This window comes from Ovis canadensis, chromosome X (assembly GCF_042477335.2).
Source record: "Ovis canadensis isolate MfBH-ARS-UI-01 breed Bighorn chromosome X, ARS-UI_OviCan_v2, whole genome shotgun sequence".
Lineage (NCBI taxonomy): Eukaryota > Metazoa > Chordata > Mammalia > Artiodactyla > Bovidae > Ovis > Ovis canadensis.
The window spans coordinates 41,277,804-41,303,872 of NC_091727.1; the positions used below are offsets into that span (position 1 = coordinate 41,277,804).

The window sequence follows — 26,069 nt, forward strand, 5'->3', positions numbered from 1 at the left end:
CTGGCAAGAAGGAAGGATTTCTATCTCAACATCAATACATCACAGCCCACCTGTGGGCATCCTCACGATTGAGACTTTGAGGCAAAGGTGTGTGTGCCAATGGGCAGAGAACTCGGCGTGGCCCTTCACAACAGGCCTGGCCGAACACAAGCCTAGTTATTGTTGAAGCAGTTAGAGTTTTAGGAGCAGAAAAGAATGTCACCTTTTAAAGAGCAACACAAAACGAAAAACAAAACCTGAAAAACAAACCACAACAAAAAAAAACCCTGGATGATACCAAGTTTGGTACAAGAGTATCTAATATTTTTTGGTTGGTACAGATAACACCACCAAGCTTGTGAATGTTAAAAAAAAATAACACTCCCAAAGAGTCAAAGGAAGTCCAGGAGAAGACAATACAAATCCCTTTTTGTTTGAGTGGAGTACTCGGGAGAGTTTTTCCTTTTCCCAGAAAAGGATGCCTGAGATGGAAGCCTGGGCAACTTTCACAGAACACGCCTGATCTTTGTGGAAGGTCGACCTAAAATAGAAGAGAACGTTTAATTTTCTTCATGAGGGAAAAAAGTAAAACACTGAATACCATTACTTTAATGAGCTTTCCTTATGAAAAGTAACAAGTTGCCATTATTAACATCACAGCTAAGAGCAAGGCATCACTGCTATCATTTTAGGACTGAAGCGCTTTTTGACTGTCATAAAGTTGATTCATGTCAGGCCAGCCGAATGACTTCAGGTATACTTGACTAAACAAAGCTGGCAGGGAGTTTATTTTGAATCAGTTCAGATGTGAGACCCATCAATTAGAAAGAGCACAAAGCTCCGTGTTCTTTCTTTCAAATAATAAGGACACAGTGAAACTTCAGATGAGACCATGTGTGCTATGGCCTTACCTAAGGGAACAGACATCAAAGAGACAAGGCCATTCAGTCCTTATTTAAATATCATATGCTTAAACTCACCTCAGGCTTTCCCTTCAGGTGTCTGTACCCCAGGTTCCTTTGAATCTGGTTTTAGATGCTGTTGACGGAGGCTGTCCAGCTTCTGCATATCTTCTGTCAGACCATTTCTAAGATCCTCATTGTTTCTTAGAAATTCTTTCACCACTTCCAGTTGGTTTAAGATCTGTACAAAGAAACCATACAATGCACAGCTTAGCTAATTTTACAGCAGACTTGAAATTCAGATGAAAAACTTAACTAGCTCCAAGACTGAGTCCTGCTCCTGTGTCTACTGATAGCTGGTTTGCGGACCATACAAGTGAGTGTTTACTTGTCTCCTTAAAAATTTTTGCTTTTAGGGGTTAATATCCAAAATATATAAAGAACTCATATGATTCAATAGCACAAAAACTACCCAAGTTAAAAATGGACAAAGGACCTAAACAGGCTTTTTCCCAAAGAAAACATACAAATGGCCAACAGGTACATGAAAAAGTGCTCAATAGCACTAATCATCAGCGAAATGCAAGTTAAAACCACAATGAGGTATCACCCCATACCTGTTAGAATGGTCATCCTCAAAAAGAGAGAACAGATGCTGGTGAAGGTGTGGAGAAAAGGGGTGCATGAGCACTGTTCATAGAAATGTAAATTGGTGCACACACTTTGGAAAACAGTATGGAGGATCTTCAAAAAATTTAAAGAGGAACTACCATATGATTCAAAAAGGAACATACCATACATTTAAGGTCAGGAGGGGCGGTGGTGAGGAGATACCCCTCGTCCAACGTAGGGAGCAGCGGCTGCGCTTTGCTGGAGCAGCCGTGAAGAGATATCCCATGTCCAAGGTAAGAGAAACCCAAGTAAGACGGTAGGTGTTGCAAGAGGGTATCAGAGGGCAGACACACTGAAACCATAATCACAGATAACTAGCCAATCTGGTCACACTAGAACCACGGTCTTGCCTAACTCAATGAAACTAAGCCATGCCCATGGGGCCACCCAGGACGGGCGGGTCATGGTGGAGAGGTCTGGCAGAATGTGGTCCACTGGAGAAGGGAATGGCAAACCACTTCAGTATTCTTGCCTTGAGAACCCCATGAACAGTATGAAAAGGCAAAATGATAGGATACTGAAAGAGGAACTCCCCAGGTCAGCAGGTGCCCAATATGCTACTGGAGATCAGTGGAAAAATAACTCCAGAAAGAATGAAGGGATGGAGCCAAAGCAAAAACAATACCCAGTTGTGGATGTGACTGGTGATAGAAGCAAGGTCCAATGCTGTAATGAGCAATATTGCATAGGAACCTGGAATGTCAGGTCCATGAATCAAGGCAAATTCGAAGTGGTCAAACAGGAGATGGTAAGAGTGAACGTCGACATTCTAGGAATCAGCAAACTAAAATGGACTGGAATGGGTGAATTTAAGTCAAATGACCATTATATCTACTACTGCGGGCAGGAATCCCTCAGAAGAAATGGAGTAGCCATCATGGTCAACAAAAGAGTCCGAAATGCGGTACTTGGATGCAATCTCAAAAACAACAGAATGATCTCTCTTCATTTCCAAGGCAAACCATTCAATATCAGGGTAATCCAAGTCTATGCTCCAACCAGTAATGCTGAAGAAGCTGAAGTTGAACGGTTCTATGAAGACCTACAAGACCTTTTAGAACTAACACCCAAAAAGATGTCCTTTTCATGATAGGGGACTGGAATGCAAAAGTAGGAAGTCAAGAAACACCTGGAGTAACAGGCAAATTTGGCCTTGGAATATGGAATGAAGCAGAGCAAACACTAATAGAGTCTTGCCAAGAAAAAGCACTGATCATAGCAAACACCCTCTTCCAACAACACAAGAGAAGACTCTACACATGGACATCATCAGATGGTCAACACCGAAATCAGATTGATTATATTCTTTGCAGCCAAAGATGGAGAAGTTCTATACAGTCAACAAAAACAAGATCGGGAGCTGACTGTGGCTCAGATCATGAACTCCTTATTGCCAAATTCAGACTGAAATTGAAGAAAGTGGGGAAAACCACTAGACCGTTCAGGTATGACCTAAATCAAATCCCTTATGATTATACAGTGGAAGTGAGAAATAGATTTAAGGGACTAGATCTGATAGATAGAGTGCCTGATGAACTATGGAATGAGGTTCGTGACATTGTACAGGAGACAGGGATCAAGACCATCCCCAAGGAAAAGAAATGCAAAAAAGCAAAATGGCTGTCTGGAGAGGCCTTACAAACAGCTGTGAAAAGAAGAGAAGCAAAAAGCAAAGGAGAAAAGGAAAGATATAAGCATCTGAATACAAAGTTCCAAAGAATAGCAAGAAGAGATAAGGAAGCCTTCCTCAGTGATCAATGCAAAGAAATAGAGGAAAAGAACAGAATGGGAAAGACTAGAGATCTCTTCAAGAAAATTAGGGATACCAAGGGGACATTTCATGCAAAGATGGGCTCGATAAAGGACAGAAATGGTATGGACCTAACAGAAGCAGAAGACATTAAGAAGAGGTGGCAAGAATACACAGAAGAACTGTACAAAAAAGATCTTCACAACCAAGATAATCACGATGGTGTGATCACTCACGTAAAGCCAGACATCCTGGAATGTGAAGTCAAGTGGGCCTTAGAAAGCATCACTATGAACAAAGCTAGTGGAGGTGATGGAATTCCAGTTGAGCTATTTCAAATCCAGAAAGATGATGCTGTGAAAGTGCTGCACTCAATATGCCAGCAAATTTGGAAAACTCAGCAGTGGCCACAGGACTGGAAAAGGTCCGTTTTTCATTCTAATCCCAAAGAAAGGCAATGCCAAAGAGGGTTCAAACTACCACACAATTGCATTCATCTCACACACTAGTAAAGTAATGCTCAAAATTCTCCAAGCCAGGCTTCAGCAACACATTAACCGTGAACTTCCAGATGTTCAAGCTGGTTTTAGAAAAGGCAGAGGAACAGCTGGATCATGGAAAAAGCAAGAGACTTCCAGAAAAACATCTATTTCTGCTTTATTGACTATGCCAAAGCCTTTGACTATGTGGATCACAAGAAACTGTGGAAAATTCTAAAGAGATGGGAATACCAGACCACCTGACCTGCCTCTTGAGAAACCTATATGCAGGTCAGGAAGCAACAGTTAGAACTGGACATGGAACAACAGACTGGTTCCAAATAGGAAAAGGAGTACATCAAGGCTATATATTGTCACCCTGCTTATTTAACTTATATGCAGAGTACATCACAAGAAATGATGTACAAGCTGGAATTAAGATTGCCAGGAGAAATATCAATAACCTCAGATATGCAGATGATACCACCCTTATGGCAGAAAGTGAAGAGGAACTAAAAAGCCTCTTGAGGAAAGTGAAAGAGGAGAGTGAAAAAGTTGGCTTAAAGCTCAACATTCAGAAAATGAAGATCATGGCATCTGGTCCCATCACTTCATGGGAAATAGATGGGGAAACAGTGGAAACAGTGGAAACAATGTCAGACTTTATTTTTGGGGGCTCCAAAACCACTGCCGATGGTGACTGCAGCCATGAAATTAAAAGACGCTTACTCCTTGGAAGAAAAGTTATGACCAACCTAGACAGCATATTCAAAAGCAGAGACGTTACTTCGCCAACTAAGGTCCGTCTAGTCAAGGCTATGGTTTTTCCAGTGGTCATGTATGGATGTGAGAGTTGGACTGTGAAGAAAGCTGAGTGCCAAAGAATTGATGCTTTTGAACTGTGGTGTTGGAGAAAACTCTTGAGAGTCCCTTGGACTGCAAGGAGATCCAACCAATCCATTCTGAAGATCAGTCCTGGGATTTCTTTGGAAGGAGAGCGAGGTGGGAGGGGGGGTTCAGGATTGGGAACTCATGTACACCCATGGCGGATTCATGTCAATGTATGGCAAAACCAATACAGTATTGTAAAGTAAAATAAAGTAAAATTTTAAAAATAAATAAATAAATAAAAGAGACTGAAAATGCAAATAAATAAATAAAGCGGAAACTCCAATACTTTGGCCACCTCATGCGAAGAATTGACTCATTGGAAAAGACTCTGATGCTGGTAGGGATTGGGGGCAGGAGGTGAAGGGGACGACAGAGGATGAGACGGCTGGATGGCATCACGGACTCGATGAACGTGAGTCTGAGTGAACTCCGGGAGATGGTGATGGACAGGGAGGCCTGGCGTGCTGAGATTCATGGGGTCACAAAGAGTCGGACACGACTGAGCGACTGAACTGAACTGAACCATATGATTTAGAAATTTGACCTCTGGGAAGGTATCTGAAGAAAATGAAAACATCATGCTGAAGAGATATCTACATCTACATGTTAATAGCAGCATAATTCACAATAGCTAAGACAAGGAAATAACTTGAGTGTCCATAAACTTATGAATGGATAAAGAAGATATGGTACATATACACAATGGAATATTACTTGGCCATAAAAAGATGGAAATCCTATCATTTGAGACAACATGGATGGACCTGGAGGGCATTATGATAAGTTAAATAAGTCAAGCAGAGAGACACAAACACTCCATGATCTCACTTATATGTGGAATCTAAAACAAAAACAAAAATATAAATTCTTAAGAAAAGAGATCAGATTTGCAGTTACCAGAGGTGGGAATGGGTAAGTGAGTAAATCTTAAGTGATCATACCACAAGGTAAAAAACATCGTTTTCCCTTTTTGGGGCATCTATATGAGATGATGTCATATAAATATAGGAAGTCCCTTAGAAAAAAATTTTTAAAGATTTTTTTTTTGCTGTAAAACTTCCTGAATAGGTATATACCTATATGTGTATGTGTTTATATACATATATAAATATATATATGTACATATGTATACATATACATATAAATATGATATATATATATTAAAAAAATGAAGCCCTTTCATTTTGAATTTTGTATCCATTTATTATAATTAAATATATATACACACATACATACGAGGGCTTCCCTGGAGGCTCAGTGGTAAAGAATCTACCTGTCAATGCAAGAGATGCACATACATACACATATATGTATGTACACACATACACAAATATATACACAAACACATATAAGTGTATACAGTCACACATATAGAGCTCTTTCATTTTGAATTTTGTACACATGTATGACTATTAAAGTTAGCCAAGGCTGTGGTCCTCGTGTGATTAGATTGACTAGTTTTCTGTGAGTATGGTTTCAGTGTGTGTTTCAGACTGGTTTCAAATAGGAAAAGGAGTACGTCAAGGCTGTATATTGTCACCCTGCTTATTTAACTTCTATGCAGAGTACATCATGAGAAATGCTGGACTGGAAGAAACACAAGCTGGAATCAAGATTGCTGGGAGAAATATCAATAACCTCAGATATGCAGATGACACCACCCTTATGGCAGAAAGTGAAGAGGAACTCAAAAGCCTCTTGAGGAAAGTGAAAGAGGAGAGTGAAAAAGTTGGCTTAAAGCTCAACATTCAGAAAATGAAGATCATGGCATCCGGTCCCATCACTTCATGGAAAATAGATGGGGAAACAGTGGAAACAGTGACAGACTTTATTTTTTTGGGTTCTAAAATCACTGCAGATGGTGACTGCAGCCATGAAATTAGAAAGACGCTTATCTTCCCTGGTGGCTCAGAGGTTAAAGCGTCTGCCTCCAATGCAGGAGACCCGGGTTCGATCCCTGGGTCGGGAAGATCCCCTGGAGAAGGAAATGGCAATCCACTCCAGTATTCTTGCCTAGAGAATCCCATGGATGGAGAAGCCTAGTAGGTTACAGTCCATGGGGTCGCAAAGAGTTGGATACGACTGAGTGACTTCACCTCACCTACTCCTTGGAAGAAAAGTTATGACCAACCTAGATAGCATATTCAAAAGCAGAGACATTACTTTGCTGACTAAGGTCCGTCTAGTCAAGGCTATGGTTTTTCCTGTGGGCATGTATGGATGTGAGAGTTGGACTGTGAAGAAAGCTGAGCGCAGAAGAACTGATGCTTTTGAACTGTGGTGTTGGAGAAGACTCTTGAGAGTCCCTTGGACTGCAAGGAGATCCAACCAGTCCATTCGAAATGAGATCAGCCCTGGAATTTCTTTGGAAGGACTGATGCTAAAGCTGAAACTCCAGTACTTTGGCCACCTCATGCGAAGAGTTGACTCATTGGAAAAGACTCTGATGCTGGGAGGGATTGGGGGCAGGAGGAGAAGGGGACGACCGAGGATGAGATGGCTGGATGGCATCACTGACTCGATGGACGTGAGTCTGGGTGAACTCCGTGAGTTGGTGATGGACAGGGAGGCCTGGCGTACTGTGATTCATGGGGTTGGAAAGAGTCGGACATGACTGAGTGACTGAACTGAACTGATGACTATTAAAAATGTCTACATATGTACATTTATTACTATTCAGTATTTATAAAATATACATACCTATTCACTAGTAGTAAACATACTGGTATAAAATTCAAAATGAACACAGGGTACAACGTAAGAAGTTGGTTCTCTTTCACATCCTGTCCCCAGTCACTCAGCTCCTCTTAGAGGCGACCACAGCGAAGTTTCTTGTATCTCTTCCAGAGATACTCCATGCATTTACATGTGAACACATGTATATGTGTACACATTTTTAAAATTCCAGTTTTACTGAGATGTAATGGGCACATATACATCTTACAGAAACATAAATGGCAGCATATTAGATGTTATGCAACTGATTTTTTTTCTGTATCAGAATATAAAGAGTGGCCTCATTTTTTTTAATGGCTAAACAGTTTTTTAGTTATGGATGTCTCATATTTTAACATATTATTTCAAGCCTTCTGCTAAGAGAAATGCTGCTGTAGTAACTAACCTGGGACATGTGTCATTTTGCATAAAGTGACAGGTTATTTCTAGGATCTACTTTTAGAAGCAGAATGGAGTTTTAATTAATAGAGTTTTCTGTTTTAATGTTAATAGATTTTGCCAAAACTGTCATCTCTAGAGGTTACAGCAATTTAAACTCCCATCAGTAACATACTTCCTGACATTTAAACTTAATAAAAGTATGTACTCTCAGAATAGTACCACAGACACGTTTTCACTCAGCTTATCCCAGGATACCCTCAACTGGTCACTGTGCTTATCACAAAGAGGAAAGTTATTAACCTTTTGGGGGTATGGTGAATTTTTTTTTCAAATAAGGGACCCCCCAATTCCAAACTAGGTCAAGATGATCAAAAAGTGATGGAGTACCCTACTCCTAGCAGAGTGGTGGTTCTTAAATTCTAGAGATGTACCCAATTGATTCTGGTTCCGGACGCCTAGTGGAGAACACAAGCAGGCACCAGGTTATTGTGACGTGAGAGAATAAGAGAGTCAGATGCAGAATAATGGCTGCCAAAGATGGGAAGGAGGGGAAGACTGGCAGGGACTTGGGGCCAGGATGAACAGGGAACAAAGCTGAGGTCTTCAGGTAGGTTACTAAGTAGATGGGGATGTTCCCTTCAGCTGGAGCTGGGTTTTTGTTTTTTTTTTTTCAATTTATTTTTATTTTTTGGCTAGGCATATGCGATCTCAGTTCCCTGACCAGGGAACGAACTTGAGCCCTTGCAGTGGAAGCTCAGAGTCTTAACCACTGAACCACCAGGAAGTCCTAGCTGCAACTGTTTATTACATGGCTAGAAACAAGCCTACAGCCCCTGAAAGACTGCTGTTGTTGTTTAGTCACTAAGTTGTGTCTAACTCTTCGTGACGCTATGGACTGTCGCCCACCAGGCTCCTCCGTCCATGCGATTTCTCAGGCAAGAATACTGGAGTGGGTTGCCATTTCCTCCTCCAGCAGATCTTTCTAACCCAGGGATCAAACTCGCCTCTCCTGCTTGGCAGGTGGATTCTTTACCACTGAGCCACCTGGGAAGCCCCGCCTGAAAGATGTGTGCTGTGCTTAGTCGCTCAGTCATGTCTGACTCTTTGCGACCCCATGGACTGCAGCTAGCCAGGCTCCTCTGTCCTCGGGAATTCTCCACGGAAGAATACATGCCCTCCTCCAGGGCATCTTCCTGACTCAGGAATCGAATCGGGGTCTCTCACATTGCAGGAGGATTCTTTACCAAGTGAGCCACCAGGGAAGCCCCTTAAATAATAAATTTGGAAACCATAAAGATGTGCAATGAAGCTTATATCAGTGATGTTATTCACAGTGGACGTTAGTCACTGTGGGTACTGCACTGTTAGCGCTTTTTGCCTGTGCCAGGCATTCTAGATGCAGCCCAGGGTCCTTCCCATTACTGCATTCTCGTCAGATGCCTGAGACCATGCTGGCCTGGTCTCTGCACTAAGATGGACTGGGGTCCTCCCTCCCCAGAGACCTTCTCATTTGATGTCTTGAGAGCTATGATCCTTTATGCTGTCACCTCCTGACCCTCTCTGCTCTTGAAATGTGCTTCACAGAGGTGACTATTTTAGCTTGGGGGGAGGATAGAGTCAAAAGGAGGTTTTTTTAATTATTAAGAATGGGGAAGTCTTGTGTACCTTTATATGTTAAGTGGGAAGAGGAAGTAAAGGTGGAAAAACTAAGTACTAGAAAAGTATGGAATGCAGTTGGACAGACTTGGGTATTGAAACCCAGCTCTGTCACTTAACTAGCTGTGTGACTTTGGGCAAGACTTGACCTCTCTGAGCTTATTTCCATATATGCAAATAGAGGATGACCATACATTTGCCAACCAGGATTCTTGCAAGGGTTAGATATAATCTACTAAAAGCACATAGCACTACATCTGGTACATTCCTTCCTTCTGACAATCATTTAACAAAAGTATTGTGAGAGCTCAGAAGCTGGAATGAAGACTGCCAAGGGGAATTATCAACAACCTCAGATATGTAGATGATACTACTGTAATGGCAGAAAGCAAAGAGGAAGTAAAAAGCCTCTTAATGAGTGTGAAAGAAGAGAGTGAAAAAGCTGGCTTAAAACTCAACATTGAAAAAACTAAGATGGATCCAGTCCCATCACTTCATGGCAAATAGATGGGGAAAAAGTGGAAGCAGTGACAGATCGTATTTTCTTGGGCTCCAAAATCACTGCGGTCAGTGACTGTAGCCATGAAATTAAAAGATGCTTGCTCCTTGGCAGAAAAGCTATGACAAACCCAGACAGTGTTATTAAAAAGTGGAGATACCACTTTGCCAACAAAGATCCATGCAGTCAAAGTTATGGTTTTTCCAACAGTCATGTACGAAAGTGAGAGGTGGACCATAAAGAAGGCTCAATGCCAAAGAATTGATGCTTGTGAATTGTGCTGAAGACTCTTGAAAGTCCCTTGGACTACAAGATCAAACCAGTCAATCCTAAAGGAAATCAATTCTGAATGTTCATTAGAAGGACTGATGTGGAAGCTGAAACTCCAATATTTTGGCCACCTGATGCGAAGAGCTGACTCATCGGAGAGGACCCTGATGCTGAGAAAGAATGAGGGCAGGAGAAGGGAGCGACAGAGGATGAGACGGTTGGATGGCATCTCCGACTCAATGGACATGAATCTGAGCAAACTCCGGGAGACAGTGAAAGACAGGGAAGCCTGGCGTGCTGCAGTTCATGGGGTAGCAAAGAGTCAGACGTGACTGTGTGATTGAACAATTCTGAGCCTACTATGTGCCTGGTAGGCACTATTCTAGGCAAAAGATGGTTAGTGAGTACTCTCAGCACGTAAGCCAAAACCCCTGCACTTGTCTTTGACGCCTTTCCTTCTCTCACACGCCATGTGTGCCCCCACCCCTTTCTCATCACCTCTACTCTTCACCCTTCCACCCTGGCCCGAACTACCACCCTCTGACCAGGTAACTGTGGCAGCCTCCTAACATCTCCCTAGTTACATCTTTGGTCCCCGGACAGCATTCTCTACATGGCGGCCAGTGTACTCCTTTTATTGTCCTGCAGCGTTGCTGCCATCTCAGGAGGAAGAGCCTGGGTCCACCCAATGGCTCACAAGGCTTCCCTTCTATCTGCTCCTACCACACTCCCCCTATGCTGCTCATATCGCCGTGCCCTCGGCCTGAATGCTCCTCCTCCAGATCTGCCACCTGTCACAGCCCAACACCTGTCCCCATTCGGCCACTCCTGATCCCCACACTCTGCTCCACACAGTCCTCCTCTTTCTAAATGCCCCATCATTACTTATTACATGGACCATTTACCATCTGTCTCCCCCATGGGGACCTTTGTTTTGTTCACTGATGCACGCTAAGCTTCTAGAACTGTGCCTTGGACACATCAGCACTCACTCATGAACTAAATCTGGACTTTAACGAATGGAGTGTCAATTACATCCTTTCCCCACCTGCCTCGACTGCATTCTGTTGCTGTCCTTTCTCCCCAAGCTTCCCTATGAAAGTGGCTCCCCCACCAGGGTTTAAAAAATCAGTAATGATTTTAAAGAACAAACACATGGACACAGAGGGGTAGGACTGACATATATATATACACACTACGGTGTGTAAACCAGATGGCTGGCGGGGAGCTGCTGTATATAGCACAGGAAGCTCAGCTTGGTGCTCTGCGATGACCCAGAGGGACGGGAAGGGACAGTGGGGGTGGGAGGGAGGCTCAAGAGGGACAGCATATATATATACATAGAGCTGATTCACGTCATTGCACAGCAGAAACTAACACAACACGGCAAAGCAATTATTCTCCAATTTTAAAAAAACGATGTGCAAGGTCTTTACATGTTTGTTAGCCACTTATGGTGCTCGACGTTCTTTTGCTGAACTTTGAGCCCCCGAGATCCTAACAAAGCAGATGTGTATGAAGGGCTCTTGGGTGGCATCTGCTGCTCCCATTTGGCTCTGAGGTGAACCACCCTAGCCCTGCAGCTTTAACGAACACCAGAAACATTCACCAAAAGAGTCCCATGCTCATAATACAACCACTGTATTTCTTAATTCCTTACTGCACGTTTTCTCTTTTTTTTTTTTTTGTCGTTTTCTCATATTTTAACATCTCAAATGAGATTGCACTTTACGATTCATAGCATGAGCTTGCATGCTAAGTTGCTTCAGTCGTGTCCAGCTCTTTGCAACCCTATGGACTGTAGCCCTCTGGGCTCCTCTGTCCATGGGATTCTCCAGGCAAGAATGCTGGAGCGGGTTGCCATGTCCTCCTCTAGGGGTCTTCCTGACCCAGGGATCGAATCTGTGTCTCTTAGTCTCCTGCATTGGCAGGTGGGTTCTTTACCACTATCGCCACCTGGGAAGCCCACCATGTATCTTACAGTAAATGAGCAGCGTTTTTTTTCTTTGAAAGTAACTGAATCAGTGATGCGTCATGCAATTCATAGTGTTTTACAGTCACTGAAATTTGGTTTATCAAATCCTCTGACTTTGGAAACTAACCCGAAAGAATGTGAATAATCATACATGGCGCTAAAATTTCAAAAGAAGTCCTTTCCACGCATCGTGGATAGACAACCTGCAGCTTCTGAGATAACGTGCCAATCAAGCCAAACTTACATTGTGATCAATTGAAATATCAAAAGAAATGCCATGGTCTACTGAACAGAAAGCATGAAAAATGAGAATTTATCACCCCTATCTAGAGACTTTGGGACCCAGAGGACAAGTCAATTAACCCCAATTTCTTCTCTGTGAAATAGAGATAATGAGGGGTCAAAATTTCCAATTGCTAGCTCCTTGATGACACGACAGGAGACAGGATAACCACTGCGTGGCATGTGGGAAGGCAGGCTCAGGGTCAGAGGGGGGCAACTCCTGGGCCAGCCCTCATGCCCCAGCCCTGAGGCCTCTCACGCAGCAGCACATGCTCCTCAGGGTTGCTGTAAAGCAGCAAATTGCCAGGGTCCCTTCCTACTCTCAACTGGCAGAGACTCCTGGTTTCAGTGTGTTGCTACTGATGCATTTTGCTCTTTGTTACGCAAACAGGAAAAGAACTGCAGCTCCCTCAAGGAAGAAGACAGAATTTCTGATGACCTGGGGTCCATGAGCCTGAGTGCCTGGTTTTCATCTGTTGGCCGACTTTGGGGGTTAGTTCTAATGGCATTTTCAAATAAAGCCAGATGAAACAGATGGATTTAGAAAACAGATTTCACAGTCTTATTCATCATCTTAAATACCTATTGTGTGCCACGGTGGGTGTGCCCCCAAACCAGTGGTATCCAGTCCCTGTGCCAAAGGAGTCCATCAAGCTGAGTGAAACACCTGGGTCAGGGTTGGGCGACTTAACAAAGGCACATGGACCAGTACAGAGCATGGCCTCAAAAAGGAAGTACACACTTCGTACTAAAATATGCTGTGTTTTATACGACAGCCTGGATGGAGGCGAGTTTGCGGGACAATGTGTGCGTGCTGTCACTTTAGTCACATCCGACTCTTTGTGACCCCACTGACTATAGCCCGCCAGGCTCCTCTGTCCATGGGATTCTCCAGGCAAGAATACTGGAGTGGGTTGCCATGCCCTTCTCTAGAGGATCTTCCTGACCCAGGGATTGAACTTGCGTCTCTGTCTCCCGCATTGGCAGGTGGGTTCTTCACCACTACAGCCACCTGGAAAGCACTTGGGGGAGAACAGATATAAGTATATGTATGGCTGAGTCCCTTTGCTGTTCACCTGAAACTATGATAACATTGTTAATTGGCTATATTCCAACACAAAATAAACAAGTTAAAAGAAAGTAAAGTTCAAAATCAGCCTATTAAAGAAATAAATAAAACACGCTGTGTTTAACAAGGTAATCAGCAAAACTTTCCTTGGACAAAGTGGAATGGACAGATAAAATGACCTGTCCAAGATCTCCTGGGAATCTGGAATTCTAATCCAGCAGGATATTTTTAAACCTTACAATATAATTCTATTATTCTTAACTTTTTAAAATACCTTGCCTGTAACAAAGGAGATTCCTAACTCCTGTACTTGAGACCCTCATTAGCCTGCAGTGTCCAGAGCTAGAAGCCTTGTTGATCCTTTAAACTTTGCCACCTCCTGCTGAGTCCAAGAAATCTCACCTGCAACTACAAGCCATCAGCTTTGCCTGGCAGTGCCTCCAGAACTTGGCTCCCTGTCCCCTGCACACCTCTAGCTTATGTCCTTTTTCTCTCATCCTCACACAACTGCAAGAGCCTCCTGGCTTGTCTTCAACCTCTGATTGCACTAAGACTTCACTCTGCAAAAGCCATGATCTAATCTGTTTCATTTACTCTCTCTTGCTTTAAAACCTCTGTTGGCTGCCAACTGCTTTGAGGGAATAAGGTCCAAACCTCTCAGTGCGGCACAGAAAACCTTTCAAAATGTGGCTTTCAGTTGCCAGACCACCCTCACACCTGACCACACCTCCCTCCTACACTGCTTTGTCACTGTCCAGCCCAGGCTAGTCTTTCATGCCTTGGCAAGTGCTATTTCTTCTGCCAAGAACGCCCTTCTGCTCTTGCCAATTTTCCAAACTCTGATTTGATTCTTAGTCCCAGTGATGGACAGGGAGGTCTGGCTGCAGTCCATGGGGCTGCAAACAGTTGGACATGACTGAGCAACTGAACCACCACCACCACCACCCAGTGAAACAGCATCTTTCAGCAAAGCTGGTTTTGCAACCCCTTCTCCCCACCTTGACCTGCAGATACTCCCCAGAGCCTGAGGCTCAGGATTCCGTGGTCACCCTTCCTGTAGTTTTCCACTCAGTGGCACATACTAGGCACCCAAATGTTTGCTGATCAAGTGAAGATATTTAAGGGTAACAGTATTTTATGCCAAAAGAATATTCATGTCTGGAAATTATTTGACTTTTCAATCAGAAACATAACCGGTGACAAGTTAAAATGAGCTACTCTTCCTCCCTGGGGCCTTTCTTTACTTTGTTTACTCACATAGAGGATATAGTGAGTTTTTGGTTTTGTATTTTTTTACCTCTTCAGGCAACACCTCTTGTTCTTTTACTTGAAGATAGAGCTCTTGAAGTTTTTCCTTTAGTAATTCCATTTCTATCTCATTTACTTGGCTCTCACTCAGGTAAACTCCTTTGTCACACCCATCTCGCTGATCTTCCTCAGGGATGTAAACAGCCCAGTCAGATGTCAACAGCTGTTGGGTTACCAAACAAATAGATGAACTGAATGGAAAATATATTTTTAAAAAAAGAGAGATATTCCACTGGGTTACATAAATGTGAAAGGGAAAATCACTCAGTCATGTCCAACTCTTTGCAACACCATGGACTGTATAGTCCATGGAATTCTCCAGGCAAGAACACTGGAGTGGGTAGCCTATCCCTTCTCCAGGGGATCTTCCCAACCCAGGAATTGAACCCAGGTCTCCCACATTGCAGGAGGATTCTTTACTGTCTGAGCCACCAGGGAAGCCCAAGAATACTGGAGTGGGTAGCCTATCCCTTCTCCAGGGGATTTCCCCAACCTAGGAATCGAATCCGGAGAAGGCAATGGCAACCCACTCCAGTACTCTTGCCTGGAAAATCCCATGGGTGGAGGAGCCTGGTGGGCTGCAGCCCGTGGGGTCGCTGAGAGTCGGACATGACTGAGCGACTTCACTTTCACTTTTCACTTTCATGCACTGGAGAAGGAAATGGCAATCCACTCCAGTGTTCTTGCCTGGAGAATCCCAGGGACAGAGGAGCCTGGTGGGCTGCCGTCTATGGGGTTGCACAGAGTTGGACATGACTGAAACGACTTTGCAGCAGCAGCAGCAGGAATCAAATCAGGGTCTCCTGCATTGCAGGTGGATGCTTTACCAGCTGCCCTAGCAGGGAAGAATTTATAATTAAACATTGTTGACTGGATCCATTCTAATATCATCCCGTGACCACAGAAAAGCTGCTCAGATGAATCACAATTCTGACTTCATGTCAACATGCTTACTTTCTAAAATTCTGTTTAAATCTAATAAGCTTTAAATTCTAAATAAGTGACTGTGAACTGTAATATATGATGATCTTTTACTTTTATCTAGCTTGTTTCATTTTTTCTATTTCATATTCAATATTCCCACTTGATTTTGTTTATATTTTCCAATATCTCCATGTCTTTGTTTTTTGATATTTTTCTCAAGCTTTGGTATACATATATATAAATAATTTGTATAATATATATATTTTAAGAAAACATGAATTTTTGCCTAAAAACTTAATGACATTTTGATTCCACTTGTTTGACTTAGTATGAATAAAATGCTAGATTTCTAATTTAAAAAATAGATATGCAACAAGTAACAAAGGTTTACTGTATAGTACAGGGAACCACAGTCAATATCTTGTAATAACCTATAATCGAAAATAATTTCAAAAATAACATACATGTATATGTATAACTGAATCATCTTGCTGTGCACCTGAAACATTGTATGTCAACTATACTTTAATAAAAAATATATATTAAGAAAAATAAATAAATAAGTGACTGTGGCTTCTTTTACCTCCCCTTAGTTCTTTATACCAGAACTGCTAAATGTAATTTTTACCTGTTCTATTTGGGAGTATACTGCCACAATCTCTGGGATATTCTTGAATTCATTTAGAAAATTTTGGATCTTCATCTGAAAATCTCGTAGCCATACAGAAGATACTTTCATCTCTGAAGAATGCATGATCTCGTTACGACACTTAATCACCTACAGAAAGACAAAAAAAAAAAAAAAAAAGAGAGAGAGAGAGAGAAACCTTCAAAATCCAACAGTGGAGTACACTGAGATTTTGGAGCTCCAGAGAAAAATCACAGAAAGGCCTTGTTCATTCTAAAATCCACAAGTGTGTGGCCTGCAGGTGTTGCCAAGGCTTATTCAACCCCCTGTCATTTGAAGACTAAATTAATCAAGGTAAGAAATATAAACAAGAGTACAACTGTCCTGAGTCCTTGAACTCTTGGGTGAATCTCTCTTATACAATCCTCCAAATGCCCTAACTTAAAAACACCCGCCAGGGTTTTCATAGTGGTTCTGTGGTTAAGAATCAGCCTTGCAATGCAGGGGACACTGGTTCGATCCCTGGTCTGGGAAGATCCCACATGCGTCCATGGTGATGGGCATGGGCAGCTGAGCCCATGGCCTTACTACTGACCCTGCATTCTGGATCCCGTGAGCTGCAACAACTGAGCCCATGCACCACAACTACTGAAGCCCCAGAGCCCACGCTCCACGAGAGGCCACCACAATGAGAAGCCCACACACTGTAACTAGAGAGGAGCCCCTGCTTGCTGCAACTAGAGAAAAGCCCACACAGCAACGAAAACCCAGCAGAGCCAAAAATAAATACGCATTTTTTTAAACACCTGCCAAAGAGCAAGAGTATTTGCTACTGGCTCTGAAAATACCCAAAGGCTGAAGCAGACAATGCAAAACTCTTTTAATGTTAACATATAATTCCTGCCCAGTCTTCCACATTCTTGATGAAAAGCTATCAAAGGGGTCAGTTTTTTATCGTGACAGTTTTTGTCTTTGCTGATGGTAAAGGACTCTCAGTCCCTTTGGCGCTGGCATGCTAGCAAAATATACATGCATTTCTGCACCGATTATAAATAATCTGTGTGTGCCATATACACTTTTTAATGATCCTCAGAGTAACAAATGTACCAGAGCTGTCCTCTGGTGAAACAGAGACAGCTGAAATCTCCCAGAGGATGTCTGACAAGCACAGTGATCTGTTCTGACACTGTTTATCTACTCATGTTTATATTTTCTTTAGGTCAAAGTAACTTGGTCTTTCAACTGTTTACGCTTCCCTGGTGGCTCAGATGGTAAAAACCTGCCTACAATTTGGGAGACCCAGGTTCAATCCCTGGGTCTGGAAGATCCCCTGGAGAAGATAATGGCTACCCACTCTAGTATCGCCTGGGAAATTCCATGGACAGAGGAGCCTGGAGGCCTATAGTCCATAGGGTCGCAAAGAGTCAGACACGACTGAATGACTAACACTTTTACTTTCAACTTGGTCTTTCAACTGTTAGCCAATGAGATTGAGAAGGGCAGGACTCGAATACTAGCATCTAATGGAGAGAATGATGCCTTGCTCTGTATTTTTTTTAATATGGAAAATTACTTTGCCTCAGTTTATGACAGAACAGGGAGGAGAAATTTGAGGTTTGCCAGTTTAGTGACACACAGTACAACGGCAAGTTGTTTAACAACTTGGGAAAGTTCAATCAGGGAGAGCTGAAGGGTCAGCTGCTTTCACACGGGGGTTCCAGACATCACAGCAGGTACATGTGACGAGAACGCTGCTCACCTGCTCAGCAATGCCAACGGTGGACCCAAGTCTAACTCCTCTGTGCACCACTGTCTGGGGGAAAGACTGTGAGCTCCACCCACGTGGCTGCTTTAGCAACACAGGGTGTGGTTCCTGCTTGGCAGCATCTGCTTGGCAATGTGAGGGTTCTTACCTCTGTGACTTTTCTTCGATCAACCACGAAGTGATCGCAGGAGTTGATGAGATTCAGAAGAGCAACTGCGTCACATTCCTCCGGTCCCGTTTTGTCTGCCAGTCCTCGGGGCATGAAGGCCTGCAGCACGGGAGGCCCAAGAGGCTCATGAGTCTCCTCCAAGCCAGAGACATCTATCTACACGGGGCTAGTGGAACAAAAAACGTCATCTGCCTGTTCCCGCAAGGACGACTGAAACTCTCTTGCTGAAGTTAAATTAGAGCCTCATGAGTCCACGATGCAAGTCAGGAAACACTGCGGCAGCCAAGCCTCAGCCCAGGGCAGTAACTGAAGAGCTGCTTTATCTGTCCCCCTGCTGGTAGAGACACTTCCACACCTGAGCTAACTGTCCTTTCTTAATGGCATATAAGCAGGAGGCAGGCATAGGAAGCAGGCTTCCCCAGTGGCTCAGTGGTAAAAGAATCTGCCTGCAAGGCAGGAGACCAGGGTTCGATCCCTGGGCTGGGAAGATTCCCCTGGAGAAGAGAATGGCTACCCACTCCAGTGTTCTTGCCTGGAGAATTCCCATAAACAGAAGAGCCTGGCGGGCTACATTTCACAGCGGGGTGCAAAGAATCAGACAGGACTGAGCATGCAAAGAAAGAAAGGAGTAGAAAACACCCCTTTATTCCCCCTTAAGTTTCAGTGGCTGAGTTTTTAAGATAATTTAAAACTAATACTTTGCTCCAAAGTGAAAGTTCAGTATGGTGGTAGAATGTGAAGAGTTTGGGCTTTGGAATGTGACAGAGCTGGGCTGCAAAACACTCTTCTGCCACCTGTCAACTGCGTGACCTTGGGCTAGTTATCTATCCTCAGATCTCTCATCAGTAAACGGGGGTAACTGTCCTCATCTACCTTGAAGGATGTTTTGAGAATTAAATAAGTCAAGGCGGGTAAAGCACTTGCATGGTGCCTGGCACATCAGGATGCAGCTGCTGCTAAGTCACTTCAGTCGTGTCCGACTCTGTGTGACCCCAGAGACGGCAGCCCACCAGGCTCCCCCATCCCTGGGATTCTCCAGGCAAGAACACTGGAGTGGGTTGCCATTTCCCTCTCCAATGCATGAAAGGGAAAAGTGAAAGTGAAGTCGCTCGGTCATGTCCGACTCTTTGCAATCCCATGGGAGGGATTTTCCAGGCAAGAGTACTGGAGTGGGGTACCATTGCCTTCTCCGGGCACATGAGAATACACAGGCCACAAATGTTGGCAATTATGATGCTGATGGTGTAAGGTAAGCAGAACCTACATAGGCATTACAGATGGAGTCCCAAGGTGTGAGATATTAGATACAACAGAACTGCCTCATTCTAGCATGATCTTGACTTTGGTAGGATTTTATGGTGTGGACCCACAAAATGGTGTTTTAACAAGGCTTGAGTATATTTCTTTCCTGAAATATTTCCAAATTTGTGTCTGAATGCACCAACTTTACCAAGCCACAAAAGAGTACATTCCTGCTAAGGGACTAAAAGAGATGACATATGAAAAATGACTCACAAAAAGAACTCTAAATAAAGAGACCTGCTGCCTTGACTACAAACACGTTTCTGTAGGCAGGCAACCAGCCACTTCCTATAGTGCTGCTCATAGTGCTATTTTGAAAAAGGCACGTGGCCGGGGCCAACGCCCAGCAAGGAGAATCAGGGTTCTGCTCCTGATAGTGGTTGAATGACACACCCTGGCTTCATATGACTGAGAATTTGTATACTGTACACTACGTGAAAGTGTTAGTTGCTCAGTTGTGTCCGACTCTGCGACCCCCTGGACTGTAAGGGACTATAGCCCTCTAGGCTCCTCTGCCCATGGAATTCTCCAGGGTATCTTTCCAACCCAGGGATAGAACCCACATCTCCCACATCTCCTGCACTGCAGGCGGATTCTTTACCATCTTAGCCACCAGGGAAGCCCCCATCACTGTCTCTATCTTAACAGACACTGCCATGTCCCCACCCACTGAAAGAAGTTGATTATGGATGCTGCAAATGTTAACCAAAAACTTAACTAATGTATCACAGGCCAACTAATTTGAAGAAATGATGAAATGGAGAGGAAATGAAGAAAAGAAACATGGTTGAGAGGGCCATCCAAAGTGAGAGGGGCCTTAGCTGACTTAAGACCAGGCAGTTTCTCTTGCCCCTTACAAGGTATGTCCAGTCTGGCATTTTCTCACCAAAATAAACCCCATGAAGGTTTCTCCACATGAAGGTTTTATTCTAGTACTTTTTCCATTCTTCAGACCAGAAGCCAATGAGGAGGCTCCACTGCCTCCTTGCCGCTGACATCTGTTTCTTAAAATGGCATTGACCACTGCTGCCTTCCAAATGTGACAGGCACAGGGTGAGAGACACACCTGATTGCCTCTCACTACCCACTCCTGAAGGGCTTCCCAGGTGGCACACTGCTAAAGAACCTGCCTGCCAATGCAGGAGACATAAAAGACCCGGGTTCGATCCCTGGGTTGGGAAGATCCCCCAGAGGAGGGCATGGCAACCCACTCCAACATTCTTGCCGGGAGAATCCCATGGACAGAGGAGCCTGGTGGGCTACAGTCCATGGGGTCACAAAGAGTCAGACATGATTTAGCATGCATGCATGGACCCCCTTCTGTCTCCTCACTGAGTAGTCGAAGAGGCTGGAGAAATAAACAGGGGCCAGAACATGCTGGGCCTTACTGGCCTTGACATGGGGTCTGGAGTTTATTCTAAGGACATCAGGAAGCCATCCAAGGATTTTGGGCAAGGGAAGAAAGTGATCTAATTCCCACATGAAGACTGCACATCCTCCATCAAGGGTGAACAGAGCAGCAGAGGCAGGCAGGTGGGAGGCTGGCAGGAGAAGGGGTCCAGAGCCATGACCTAGAAAGGGTGAGGAAGATTCCAAAAATAATCTGCAAGTACAAATATGAGGGGGAGAGGGGGGAAGAGATGAAGCAAGAATGATTGTAGGTGGTTGGTGGTGGGGCATGGGGACAGGCTGGGAGGGGGAGATGAAGATTCCTGCTTGAGAAGACAAAGTGCCCAGGAAGTGAGGAAGTGAAAGCGTCACATAACAGAGATGGGCCTCCGGAGCACAGAAGACAGCAGAGAGCTGTTCTGTTGGCAGAAAATGTAGTATTTAATATCTCACTCCACAGGCCTGGGCAATATCCACGAGGGGAGGAGAAGCGGGGAACAGAAGAGGCCCAAGGAAGGCTAACCGACATTTAGAAGGAGCCTGAGGAGGAAGAGTTGGGGGGACAGGAGGATACTCAGAGAGGAAGATGTCTCACGGCCGGGACGGTTTCAGGAAGAGGAGTGGCCGGTAGTGTGGCAGTGCTGAATGTCTGAGAGGTAGGAAGGAGGAAGCTGGAGAGCTGAAGGTCACATGTGCCCGACAAGACAGATGCAGTGGAGGGGCAGGGGCGGCAGAAGCCAGGGGGTAGCGGGTTGAAGAGTCAATGGGACTGGAGGAAAAGAGAATTAGGCATAACGCACTTTTTGAGAGGTTCTACCGGGAATACATATGGGAGGCAGTTAGAGAAATGGGGAGACAGCAGAAGGGAATGGATAAGGGGAGCTTTCATTTCCTTCTACAGTTTATTTTCCAAGTGTTTATTCAAATTTTTTTTTTAAAGCAGCTTTACTAAGATGTAATTCATATACTATTATAATTCACCCACTTAAAAGTATACAGTTCTTTGCAATGACGTGGATGGACTGTGAGGGCATTATGCTAAGTGAAATGTCACAGAAAGACAAATACCATATGATCTCACTATATCTGGAACCTAAAATAAACCCCCAAACCCGAGCTCACAGATGCAGAGAAGAGACTGGTGGTTGCCAGAGGTTGGAGAGGGTGGAGGAAGGGGGCAAAATGGGTGAAGCAAAAGTTACCAACTTCCAGTCTTAAAATAAGTAAGTCCTGGGGATGTAGTATGTGAAAGTTGCTAAGAGAATAGGTCTTAAAAGTTTGCATCAGAAGAAAAAAAGATTGTAACCACACATAGTAATGGATGTTAACTAGACTTATCATGATAACCATTTCACAAAGCATAGATCAAATCATTATGTTGTATGCTTGAAACTACACCTCATTAAAAAAAATTAAGCATTTACAGTTCACTGGTTTTTGGTATATTCAAAGTTGTGCAACCATTGCCACAGTTGATTTTAGGACATTTTCATCACCCCCCAAAAGAAACCCTCTACCCATCAACTATTGCCCCCTCTTCTCCTCCAGGCCCTGGCAACACTAGTCTACTGTCTGCCTCTATAGATTTGCCTGTTCTGGACATTGCATATAAATGGAATCATACACTAACTATATGACTAGCTTCTTCCACTTAGCATGTTTTCAAGGTTCAAGAAAAGATATAGCATGTATCAGTACTTCACCCTCTGCCCCCATTAGTATCTTTATGTTACAAATACTTAATTTCTTTTTATGGCTAAATAATATTCCATTGTCTGGACAGACCACATTTCACTTACCCATTCATCAGTTGATGGACATTTGTGTTGTTTCAACCTCTTGGCTAGTGTGTATAGTACTACTTCTTTGAATATCTGTGCACAGGTTTTTGGGCAGCTGTATGTTTCAATTTCACTAGGTATGTGCCTAGGAATGGCACTGCTAAGTCATATAGTAACTCTTAAGTCATATAGTAACTCTATATTGAATCTCTTTTCTTTTAAAAAACTGAATAGACCAAGGCAATACTAAGACTATTTGGAGTAAGACTACAGGAGTAAGCTGGCAGGTCAGAAGAGTAGATAACTGGAGATTCAAAGTCGTTGGGCAGGTGGGAGGGGATAAGGTCCAACACTCAAGTGGAGGGACAAGGCAGTAAGAGGAGAGATGCCCTTCCTTCTTTGTAGCAGAAGGAAGAAGATGGTGCACACAGAGATAGGTTGGTAAGTCTGGCAGAAAGACGAGGAAGCACGTATCTGGGGCTATCCGTGAACTCCAGGAAGCGAGAGCAAGATTAGAAACTGGGATCGAGGGTGGAGGGAAGGACAGTAACAGTAGTCTCTGGGAAACAGGAGCCCAGAGAGAGACAGAGCCTGAGGGCAGGGTGTTGGGCGGGGGCTGGTGATTAAGAACTGAAATCGAAACTGATCAGCTCCCTTCGAGCTGAAGTAGATGATGCTGTCAGGAAGGCTGGAGTTGGGGCCTGGCCAATGCAGAGAAAGGAGAATAAAGGCCGAGAAAACTGCAAAGGACTAAATAGAATGATGGACCATGGAATCTGGGCTAGCCGAGGAGACAAAGAACGTGGGGAAGGCCAAGGCTGCTGGGGACTGGGAAAGCAGGGGAAACCTCAGAGCTGTGAACACTGTATAGGGACAAGGGGCTAAGCTTGGGGCGGGAGATGTTAACAAGTGTGCTAAGAGTAAGGAGGCTGCTGGACACCACAGCTCCCTGTGCTGACACAGCCCCAGATGTGAGCCTGCAAGTGGGAGGCTGAGGTGAATGAAATCAGAGGATGCTCAAGCGGGGAGTCTAGAAACTGAGAAGATGGGGTTTGACTAGGTCTGCGGGTGACAGCAGTGATGAGGGGAAAGAGTGGCAGAAACAGGTGGCAAGGGCTTCAAGTGGATTCTAAGGGCATGAAAGCAGCAGCTGAGGGACCTTCACTCTACACCAGTAAAGGGTAGAGTTTTAAGTCTTCTCTAGGTAAAAGTAGAAGCTGGCAATTCTATGGCAGCAAGGAAAAAAAAAGAGAGAGAGAGAGAGAGAGAGAGAGAGGAAGAGGGTGTAATGACTGCTCCGTGATAGCCAAAAGTCTGGGGGTCACTGATATAGTCCAATTTCCTAATTTTTGAGGTTAGGGAACAGAGGCTGGCCCAGGACTGCACTTCTGATTCCGGTTTCCCAGGCACCTCCAAAGGTGAATGCAGGTTCGGAGGTGACTTCAACAGGCCCCTCCCACCCCCTACTGGGCTTCTGGCAAATACCAAAAAGTCAAAAAAATTCCTCCATCTGCCCAGCTAGTGAATCACAGCGCCAAGACCTGAAAACAGGCCTAATAAACCCCCTTCTATCTTGCTGCCTACCCCAACCATCCTCCCCAAAGTTTTATGCCTTAGCTGCGCACTCATGGTCCTATCTTTGCCCCAACTTTCTTTGCTTTATTCTGCCATCTACATGGCACCCTACAGACAGAACAAGCAATTCAGGAAGCCTACTCTCATAAACGCCTTGCCTGCTCTTTCCTCTGTGCCTGTGTTCAGGATGCTCGCTCCACACCTTGCCCCAGCCACACCTGTTGAAATCTTCTTCACCAAGCTGCGCTGGGTCTGATATAACAGCCCTGAACCACCTAGACACTAGATCAAAAGCCCAGTCTCTCTCTCTGCATCCGCTTGTGAGGCTTCAGCTTCTATAGAGACCGGACAGAAGCCCCGGGCTCCAGGTAACGCCTACCTGGTAGGCCAACTCCTTCTACCCTCCCGACCGCAGATGCTTACCTTGGCCACCTCCCAGGCATCGACCGGCCACAGGGCCGGCCGGCAGTTTCCCCAGTGGACGTCTCCATTTCTGTTGGTGTGATGTTTCAAAATCTCCCGTTTCCACTCTGCGCACACCTGACACTGAGGCTGAAACTACAGGGGGCGGCGATGAGGAGGGGCCCGGGAGGGAGGGGCGGCATCTGGGCTTCGGAGCCTCGGGTAACGCGGTCGGTTCGGCTCCGGGGAGGGCACGAGATACTGCACCCAGGGAAGGGGACGGGGTGAGGGGCGACGGTCAAGACCGCGGGCCAGGTGCTCACCTGGCGGGCGCGAGGGCTGCACCGCGAGCCGCTGCTGCAGGCGGCGCGGGGACCCAGGCCGGGGGCGGCGGCGAGCAGGCTGCTGTGGAAGGCGAGCACCTCGCGGCCGACGAAGCCCTGCAAACAGCCGCGCAGCAGCAAAAGACAGTGGCCCGCTTTCACCCAGTTCTTATACTCGGCGCAGTTGAGGCGCACGGCCAGCTCAGAGAGCACCATGTCCAAACCTAGCCGGCGCGGCTACCGGGTGAGGGGCGGGGCGGACTGCCGTGCGCAGGCGCAGAAGCCTGGGAGCGCCGGAGGCAACAGAGGAGCCTTGGGCGTGGCCCCGCCCCCTTCCCGTGACTGGGTGTCCTAGTTTCCGGGGCAAGTCGGCCCCACCCCAGTCTTATAAGACAGCAGACACGTAAGTTCTTTGTCTGGTGCTTGCCCAGAAAGCCTCTACCTAAAACTGTCTCCCTCTTCTCTGTTCCCCCAAACTGAAACCTCACCAGGCCCGATTTTAGCTCCCTCTCCTTGAGCCTGTGCTCCAGTTCTCTTACTGGAAAGCTGTAGGTGGTGCTCGGGCTTCCCTGGTGGCTCAGATGGTAAAGCGTCTGCCTGCAACGTGGGAGACCTGGGTTCAATCCCTAGGTTGGGAAGATCCCCTGGAGAAGGAAATGGCAACCCACTCCAGTACTCTTGCCTTAAAAATCCCATGGAGGGAGGAGCCTGGTAGACTGCAGTCCATGGGGTTGACTGAGACTTCACTTTCACTTTCTAGACGGTGCTCAAGGCCCAGTTCTTGGATTACATATGTTCCTTGCGTTATATAGTTCTAGGAAGTTTACTTAACTGGATCCTAAACCTGCAGATTGACTGTAGCAAATCTGGACACTAGTTAAACTTGACCGCTGGCTGTCTGGACCGCGCACTTGTTTATGTGCCTGCTGTGTGCCAAGGTGACACAAAGCTCAAAAACTTCC

General features: G+C 45.0%; 1 protein-coding gene and 1 non-coding gene across 3 annotated transcripts; one reads left to right on the forward strand and one right to left on the reverse strand.

Annotated features, from left to right (window-relative positions):
* Nucleotides 1–281: 281 nt before the first annotated feature.
* Nucleotides 282–25,451, reverse strand: CXHXorf38 (chromosome X CXorf38 homolog). Of its 2 annotated transcripts, XM_070291504.1 has the most exons (7): nucleotides 25,108–25,451; nucleotides 24,806–24,940; nucleotides 18,315–18,434; nucleotides 16,402–16,551; nucleotides 14,839–15,012; nucleotides 960–1,122; nucleotides 282–520 (listed from the first exon to the last, which is right to left on the reverse strand). In XM_070291504.1, the coding sequence occupies exons 1-6, from the start codon at nucleotides 25,321–25,323 to the stop codon at nucleotides 961–963; spliced, it is 957 nt and encodes a 318-aa protein (XP_070147605.1). In that variant the 5' UTR covers nucleotides 25,324–25,451; the 3' UTR covers nucleotides 282–520; nucleotide 960. The 2 variants fall into 2 exon arrangements, with proteins under 2 accessions (XP_070147605.1, XP_070147606.1); XM_070291505.1 differs by lacking the exons at nucleotides 24,806–24,940; nucleotides 25,108–25,451 and adding an exon at nucleotides 21,156–21,648 and having other exon boundaries at nucleotides 18,315–18,894.
* TRNAW-CCA (transfer RNA tryptophan (anticodon CCA)) lies at nucleotides 6,571–6,642 on the forward strand. Its single transcript has one exon. It is a non-coding gene; the product is annotated as a tRNA-Trp (tRNA).
* Nucleotides 25,452–26,069: the final 618 nt, after the last annotated feature.

What these genes read in the sequence shown, in the direction of transcription:
- CXHXorf38 (XM_070291504.1), bottom strand. Translation starts at nt 25,323, where the DNA reads ATGGTGCTCTCTGAGCTGGCCGTGCGCCTCAACTGCGCCGAGTATAAG. An exon ending in ATCGAAGAAAAGTCACAGAG is followed by an intron (nt 16,552 to 18,314) that starts GTAAGAACCCTC and finishes GTCTTTCTGTAG; the next exon opens with GTGATTAAGTGTCGTAACGA. An exon ending in TATACTCCCAAATAGAACAG is followed by an intron (nt 15,013 to 16,401) that starts GTAAAAATTACA and finishes GTAACCCAACAG; the next exon opens with CTGTTGACATCTGACTGGGC.